The 8473-nt window shown below is 37.4% G+C and overlaps 2 protein-coding genes across 2 annotated transcripts; one reads left to right on the forward strand and one right to left on the reverse strand.

Annotated features, from left to right (window-relative positions):
* The first annotated feature begins 2222 nt into the window (after window positions 1–2222).
* On the forward strand, window positions 2223–3752 carry LOC115624757 (eukaryotic translation initiation factor 3 subunit M). Its single transcript, XM_030519589.1, has 3 exons — window positions 2223–2360; window positions 2484–2663; window positions 2725–3752. Exons 1-3 carry the CDS (start codon window positions 2316–2318, stop codon window positions 3661–3663), a joined length of 1164 nt encoding a protein of 387 aa, XP_030375449.1. The 5' UTR covers window positions 2223–2315; the 3' UTR covers window positions 3664–3752.
* On the reverse strand, window positions 3741–5116 carry LOC115624756 (GDP-fucose protein O-fucosyltransferase 1). The gene is made up of 2 exons (XM_030519588.1): window positions 4984–5116; window positions 3741–4926 (listed from the first exon to the last, which is right to left on the reverse strand). Exons 1-2 carry the CDS (start codon window positions 5093–5095, stop codon window positions 3836–3838), a joined length of 1203 nt encoding a protein of 400 aa, XP_030375448.1. The 5' UTR covers window positions 5096–5116; the 3' UTR covers window positions 3741–3835.
* Between the last annotated feature and the right edge of the window lie 3357 nt (window positions 5117–8473).

Genomic DNA, 8473 nt, shown 5'->3' on the forward strand with positions numbered 1-8473 from the left:
TGAAACCACTCGTGCACTCTGCTACGGGATAGGCAATCATCGCCATAAACTTGTTCCATCAATTGAAACGTTTCGGTAAAAGTTTTACCAATTTTAAAACAAAATTTAGTGTTGGCTCTAGCTCATTTTCGCACCGATAACACAAACATACTGACACTTAAAACGCAATAACTTCACTTCCAATCGATGAAATGTCATGTCACTGGACAATAGATAAAGATAGCAGATTCTAACGCACCAGACGACATATAGATAGCGCCACCAGAGGGCGCTCAAAAAGTCCTGTTTACTTTGGAACGCACCTTGTATATACTTTGTGGGGTCTGCCACGCCTCCTTCTACCTGTTACGCATCGAATTCGTCTTTCACTATGAACAACTGTCAGCTTGCTCGCAGGACAAGCAATTCGTCTTCAGCTTCATCTCAGCGCTTACTTTGTTTGTACCATAAATATATTCTCTCTTTCTGCAGTTCCCTTCAATTCACATTTGGTATACAACGCCTTCTCTTATTTGTGTGGGCTGTCTTGGGTTGCAACAACCGCATTTTCTTGCCTTGCTTGCCCATGTTCATATACATATGTATGTATGCAAATGTAAGTATGTACATATGAGCAAGTGACGTTTTTATCTATTTATGTCTGGTTTCAAGGAGGGAACTGTATTGACAATTTAAATTTTCTCATGTTACAATTCCTTTGTTGTTGAACATGGTTATTTTAAACATTCTGCAGGGGCCGGCAAATCTTATGGCGTGCAGATTTTACATTTTATTATTTAACAATACATTGGTATTGAGCATTTTTATAAGCAACCAACATTATTAGATTAATAATATTGATTCTACATACTTGAATTCTTAATATACCTAAATTCAGTACTTTGCTTTAAAAGAAATTAAATCTTTCGTCTTTTTGGAAATTGATTGTACATTTGCTTTGTAGAGTTAATTTAAAACAATTCTGTTAAAGCAATTATTCCGACTTTTCGATTTTTAGTCTGAAAAGATCGACAAATCGAGTATTCCCGAAACCACCCCGTTCCAAGAATCAATTATCAAGCAGTGGTGTAATTTTTTTTAATCGTGCTAGATGGAATAAATCGTGTAACAATATATACAATTTTTAATTTTCACACCGTGTAAAAATAGAATTAGTTGTACCGTCATTTTACAATTTATTATTTAAATATTGACGCGCACTGTTGGATTGAGATGATAATTTTCCTTAGACTAATGGGGTTATAAGCAAAAAACGATAAAAATAATGATGAACCGCCAATTTTTTAAGGTTTTTATGAGCATTTCCATTCATTTAAAAAAAAAATCCAGAATTCCCGCAATCCCCAATTTATTCCCGCAATTCCCAATTTATTCCCGCAACAGGCCTTACAAAACAGCCAGATTTGACGGGAAAATTGGTAGCCCTGTTAAGGGTGACAGCAATCGCATAGTGATTAAAAATCAAAAATTATCCATAGTGACATCAAAATATCTTATGCGTCAGAATTGGGGCTAAAATGTATATAGCGCGGTCATAAGATGAATGGTTTTGAAGGGCAATACGCCTACGCTAATCAAGGCGCCTCTTCTGTATCATTTGCAACTGTTAAGTTCCGGGCAGCTGATGGAAAATTGTACGCTTAAGCATTAATGGTGAGATACGTCCGTGACGCCCAAAAGCTGTAAAACGGGCGAAAACATCGCCAAAATTCACCAAATGATTCTAGTCAACCGCATTGGACATGTAAAAGCGCACGGCACTATACATTAGCAGTGGCCTTGGCAAAATTCCATTTATTATACTTTGACCTGCTTCAGCAACCTTCTTACTCTTCGGACATAGCCCCAAGTACCTTTTTTTATTCCCTTAGCTTAAAGCTGCGGTTGGGGGACAGCAACTATATTGAAATCAGTACGGTGAATATTTTTTGGACGGGCTGGAGCATGGGTGGGAGCGCTGTGTTGACTTTCAAAAAGCCTATGTTCATAAATAAAAACAAATGCCTAGTTGTTGCAGGATTACCCACAGAATACTAGGTTGAAACTATTGTTCTAAGTAATTAAAAAAAAAGTATACAAAGAATGCCCCTAGTTCCTTACCACTGTTTCATAATCGTTGCCATTTACCGTTAATATTTTGACGCCTATATAATATTTTGTGATAATTTATCGTTGATATTGAAGATGTGAAAATTGCGATTTGAGAACTTGTGACAAGTGACACGTATTGACTTATCTCTCAATTCTTTCATTCGACGTGTGCCTAATAATTTGGTATATCTGAATAAAATATTTAAATAAACCAACGCAAGGCAATGAGTTCACATCCAGTTTTCATAGATTTATCTCTAGATGAGCAGGTAATAGTCTAAAATACGAACTTTAATAAAACGCCAAGTTGTAATATTCATATGTGAGGTTATGTGATGCTTCGTGCTAAAAAAAACTTGGGCGCTTACAATATTAATACCTTTCATTAACAGGTGCAAGAGTTACGAAAATATTTTAAAAAATTAGGTGCGGAAATCTCGTCAGAGAAATCAAATAAAGGAGTTGAAGATGATTTGCACAAAATTATTGGCGTATGCGATGTTTGTTTTAAAGACGGTGAACCAACGCAAATAGATGGAATCCTAAATAGTATTGTTTCAATTATGATAACAGTAAGTAACTTGTACAATTAAGTATATATGTATATTAATCTCATTATTTTTGGAATATTAGATACCTTTGGATCGAGGGGAAAACATTGTCTTGGCCTACTGCGAAAAGATGACCAAAGCACCGGTCCAACCACTTGCCAAAGTGTGCTTGCAATCCTTATGGCGTTTGTTCAACAATTTGGACACTGCTTCACCCCTCCGCTACCATGTCTACTATCATCTAGTGCAAGTGGCCAAACAATGTGATCAAGTGTTGGAAGTGTTTACTGGAGTCGATCAGTTGAAATCGCAGTTCGCCAACTGCCCACCATCAAGTGAGCAGATGCAAAAGCTATATCGCCTGCTTCACGATGTTACTAAAGACACAAATTTGGAACTGTCCTCAAAGGTTATGATCGAGCTGCTGGGAACTTATACTGCGGACAATGCATGCGTTGCCCGAGAAGATGCAATGAAATGCATTGTCACGGCTTTGGCCGATCCCAACACATTTCTCTTAGATCCTTTGCTGTCCCTTAAGCCTGTGCGTTTCCTGGAGGGTGACCTTATTCACGATTTGTTGTCAATTTTCGTCTCGGAGAAATTACCATCATATGTTCAGTTCTACGAAGATCACAAGGAGTTTGTTAACACACAAGGCTTGAACCACGAACAGAACATGAAGAAAATGAGATTGTTGACTTTTATGCAGCTTGCTGAGAGCAACCCGGAAATGACTTTCGAAAATTTGACAAAGGAATTACAAATAACCCAGGATGATGTCGAACCTTTTGTTATTGAAGTGTTAAAGACCAAATTGGTCCGTGCCCGTCTTGACCAGGCTAACCGAAAAGTGCACATTTCGTCAACTATGCATCGTACATTTGGCGCTCCACAGTGGGAACAATTACGAGACTTGTTGCAAGCCTGGAAAGAAAACTTAGCCTCAGTGCGCGAGGGCTTGACGAATGTGTCATCAGCGCAAATGGATTTGGCGCGTTCGCAAAAGCTAATACATTAAATTTGCGTTATTGGATCTTAGAAAATGTAAGCGAAAGAAATAAATTCTAATCACTTTTTGCACAAGCAAAGCGAAAATAATTTACAAAATTCTCAGTATATGGACACTTTCTTTAATCAGTTTGGTGTAAACTAAATAAGAAATCATGTGAATCATTTGTATTAAAGTACATCTACAACTCCTCGTGCACTTTTGTACTCTGACGGTCTTTTTCTTTGGGATAAGCCCAAAAATATGATGGGAAGCCACGATAATCTCGTTCGCGCTTTACAAAGGCGCTATATGACGATATACAATTGCCAATGAAGTGATTTGACTGCCCGAGTATAGTTAGATCTAAGTATGGATCATTCTCTGGTAACTTATGAGCTGTAATATTCATGCGACTTAGTGCAGAATTTAGGTCGTCAATCATGTGGTTCGCATCGGATGCTACAAATATAGATTTGATTTGATTTTTTGGATACAGTTGACGAATGTTCTTTATAGTGCGCTTTAGCTGGCGCACAATCCCTTCTTTCGTTTGCATGCAGAGCTCTGGATACAGTATACCTCGTTCGTTTTTGTAACCTAGACACTGTGGGGATGCGAACAATTGTTGACTATCCTTGACATGCTCACAGGCGCGCACCCAATCGATACCATTGCGAAGATGAATGCCGACAAAAGCACCACGCGGCAATTTTTCGCGTATAAATTTATGAGCTGCGTCCAGGTAACTTGGAGTCCATTGTAAATACCTTTGCAAGCCTCGATTCTCTAGTTGCACAGGAAAGCTAGCAGGGGCGCCAGTAAACGCCAAGACAGGCCAAGAATTTGCCGAATATTTGGTTTTCCACTTAGTCGCCATGCTACTGTGATGCACATCAAAGTGCAACGGACCATAGAACTCGGAAGCAATAAAGTTAATGCCATAGGTGTCCCAAAAAGGGCCAAACGGGTTACCGTCTTTCGCATGACAGTCCGGAATACCCGGCGCGTTTTTAGCTTGCCCCAAACTTGTCCGTTCCATATAACAAAAGGACACACGTTTTTCAGTTGGCCAAACATCGGGGGCTAGCGTTGACATAAATTCAGACATCGTTATGACGCGGTGGTAATCGTGAAGAGGCACCACATCAAAATAAGTATCAAAAGGCACTTGGTATGAGCGCATTTCACCCTTGCGATATTCAACCCAAGGCGGAAGTATTAGGGTTCGATTAATTGCATGTGCAAATGCCAGTGAGCCCAAAAAATGGTCTGCCTGGTTACCAAAGCGTCCTGTTAAAAGAATTGTGGTGCGTTTTTAAAAATATAGGCCATATTTTCTCACCTTACCCATGCATGGGCAATAAGTAATGTAGCCATTTGGATCTCGATCTAAGCCGGTACAATCTGTGTTTATTAAAGCACAGAAAACGAATAGAAAAAAAGAGTTATATCGCTGCATTTTACCGGCTTCTGTGTACAGGTAGAGATGCAAAAATATCGATACGTCAAGCATTTAACAGTTCGTTGCATAGATGATTTCCAAAAAATCGGAGGTTTCCAATTTTGAAATATACGAGCCCTAATCCCTATTAATTGGTACTACTACTAGGTTTTTTTCTATAGTGCAACTTTCAATTACTTCTTTTAATTTGTGGGTGATGATTCCTCAAACATATTTATTCTTTTTAAAAAGGTCATTGAATTACCTTTCATTTCATATCAAAACGTGCACACGTTCCACATGACAATAATGCAAAAAAAAAAAAAATTAAAATAAGACAACTTTATAATACACGAAATATTAAAAAAAAGTAAAATGTCAACATAAATTGTAAAACTAACCTTATATAAAAAACATGATTTTGAGTTGTAATTTTTAATAAGTTTTCTAATTTGTGAGCACGATGGCAAATAGAAATATTCTATTTGGGCAACAGCTATGGCGAAGTATGAAAAAATCGTATCTACGGTACAGAATAAAGTGCAAAGGTGTAGAAAGATTGACAATATTCACAGTAATACAGCAAACGGATGTCGAGTCTCGAAAATTACTACACCTGACAAAAGAAATTTGTTGAATAAATTTCAAAATCAGCGAAGTACTGTGAGAGATATAGCGGCAAAATAGTCTGAAAATATTGGGAAAACAGTAAAACATGAATGGACGCCAAAAAAATGAAACGAACTTAATATGGGTTCTATAAGGTATGATTGCAGCTCCTGCTGAACATAACAAATAATTTTGATTTTTTCATGTCAAAGAATAACGTTTGCTCACAGCTTTACCAATAAAAAAAAAGACTGCTATAGGCAAGAAAAAGACAGAACTGGGTACTAAGGCACTGGAACTCTATTATTTTTAGCGATGAATCCAAATATTATGTGTTTGTCGTTGATGCTCAAAATCGAGTAATACGAATGCGTAAGGAGGCAGCAATCACAATGGTGAGGATGCATTTTAGCCAAGAGTGTGGGAAACTTTACTTCATATATGGAGCTGTACATGCAGAAATATACAAGTTCTTCTTACAAAGTAACCTCATTTCACAGCTTTGTGACTGTGCGGAATACTTTTCAACACGATGTAGCATCTACACACCCCAAAACAGGGGCGTTTCCCCCCCTTTGGAGCTGGAATTTTCCAAAAGCCTTTCTTAGTGTGCTCCTACACTATGATGCATACTATGAAAGGATACTTGAGTCCAAATTTCATCTTTTACCGTTTGGGTTGTGCGTTGATCACCAATTAGTCAGGACAAACTAGACTATGTGCAAAAAAGGGGAATAATTATAAGGGTATATCCTAATTTTAAATTCACATTTGAGTCTTTTCGTGCCATATTGAGTCAATACGGTCACGCACAAACTCGGAATATGAAACACGGCACTCGTGTCAATGCCGTGCAGCGATGAGCCACGATCAAAAAGCACTGACAATTCTCATCTCAATTTGCTAGAGTAAAACTTTCGATAGTTGAAGCCACCGATACCATCAAAATATCGAAGTTTGAATCCAATAAGCAGAATATTTAAATAATAAAATCTAATTATTTATTGACATCAATAAGAACAAATCATATACATACATACATATGTCCGCAATGCGAAGCAGAATATGCGTAGCTCCGTTATTCGGTTTCTGCTTTACTTGTATTATCGCTTGCGCAGTCGTTGCCTAGCGACGGTAACTGTAAACTTTTGGAGTTTTGCCTTTGCAATTAACATTAAATGGTCAAAACGAAAGAAGAAGAGCGAGCCAATGACTTGCAGTTGTTGTTGTTTTTAGAGCATTATTTTTTTTACAATCAAACAACTGTGTTCGATTGCCCAATGTATACATTAATACGAATGTACATACATGCTATATTCATACACAGGCATACATACATACATATGTATGTTTCTCTTTACTTTTTCAACCGTACGTAGAGAACCGCACACATAGACACGAACTGTTGCTTGTTGTGTGTGTGAGTGTGTGTATGTGATGTCCCCAAATTTTCTGTTAATTCCATTCAAACTTCGATGGAATTATTGATTGTATCGACGGATTCAACTATCGATAGTTTTGATGCTGTAGCACATAGAGCATCCGACTCATGCCCATCTCTAGCATCTCAGCTGATCGCATTGTTAGCTAACAACGCTACAAATGTATTCTGAACAAATCTAAGGGTCATTTATCGTTAAGCCTATTTTGTGAGTGTATTCATGCGATTTGCCAAAGCAGAAACACACCTTTTACATTCACAACATTCATATTTGGAATTGAAGACACACATTAGTGTTGAATTAAAAATTGTAATACATACTTATCTATGTACATATGTGTGTATGTATATAGGCGGATAACGCCTGTATGAAAAATTTAAATGTATGTACATATCAGCGTTGCCGAACGCTCCAGTTTTGGCGGGACGACCCGATTTATAAATCAAAATTAAATGTCCCGCGTCGGACTTTTCGGGGATAACTCGACCGTGCGTACAACGTGCTGAGGAAGCACACGGTTAAGTCAGGACTGGCAGTCCGCCCGGTGCGTAACGAAGATATGTACATATGTATGTATGTACGTATAACCATACATAGTACTTATTGTACATACTATATTTGCTATTTGGAAAAATAACTCTTTAAAAAACTTCAGAGAGCGTCGAAAGAATAATATCATATAGTAAATAAACTTATAATTATAAGCACATTTTACTTAGCTCAGCAAAGACGGGCAAGAACTGCTAGTCATTAAAATAAAGCTGAAGAACGACCCACAACATGATCTGTCTGGATTAAAATCCAAATTTCAGAAAATGTTGTACTTTATAACTTTGGAAGAATGTCTAAATTTAGTTAATACTATTAAAACGAGAATAAAAGCTGTTATTAAAAATAAATAAGTAGAGAAGCTAAAGTCGGGTGCCCCGACTTTGAATGTTTAGAATAATTATAAAAATTTAAAAAATTAAGAAAATTAAAGAAAAATTTCGATTTCACGTAAAGGGTGTATAATTTCACATTTACATTGAAATTGCTCCTATGTGAGTGAATGCATGTGTATGCGTGTCTACTCGTGTCTGTGTGAGCATGTTTGCAGTCAACCAAAGCACCAACATCAACAACAGCTGCGGGCAGCGATTATATTTATGGCTATAACTTCCTGTTAAATCGGTCTATCATAATGAAACTAGGCATACGGACATAACTGGGGGTATTAGCAAAATTTGAGTTCGAAATTCCAAGAATTACGGGAGTTAGGGAAAATCCCATAAGGCTTCTTGGACTAAAATTTTGTGCTCCTAGGTCTTATAGTCCCCGAGATATAGGTGATTATACGAATGGC

This window comes from Scaptodrosophila lebanonensis, unplaced genomic scaffold (assembly GCF_003285725.1).
Source record: "Scaptodrosophila lebanonensis strain 11010-0011.00,11010-0021.00 unplaced genomic scaffold, SlebRS2 tig00000061-arrow-pilon, whole genome shotgun sequence".
In the NCBI taxonomy this organism is placed as follows: domain Eukaryota; kingdom Metazoa; phylum Arthropoda; class Insecta; order Diptera; family Drosophilidae; genus Scaptodrosophila; species Scaptodrosophila lebanonensis.

Excerpts from the sequence above, each read along its gene's own strand:
- LOC115624757 (XM_030519589.1), top strand. The coding sequence starts at position 2,316 with ATGAGTTCACATCCAGTTTTCATAGATTTATCTCTAGATGAGCAG. Across the intron at positions 2,361-2,483 it reads ATTTATCTCTAGATGAGCAG|GTGCAAGAGTTACGAAAATA; the intron begins GTAATAGTCTAA and ends TTTCATTAACAG. Across the intron at positions 2,664-2,724 it reads TTGTTTCAATTATGATAACA|ATACCTTTGGATCGAGGGGA; the intron begins GTAAGTAACTTG and ends TTGGAATATTAG.
- LOC115624756 (XM_030519588.1), bottom strand. The coding sequence starts at position 5,095 with ATGCAGCGATATAACTCTTTTTTTCTATTCGTTTTCTGTGCTTTAATA. Across the intron at positions 4,927-4,983 it reads TACTTATTGCCCATGCATGG|GACGCTTTGGTAACCAGGCA; the intron begins GTAAGGTGAGAA and ends TTCTTTTAACAG.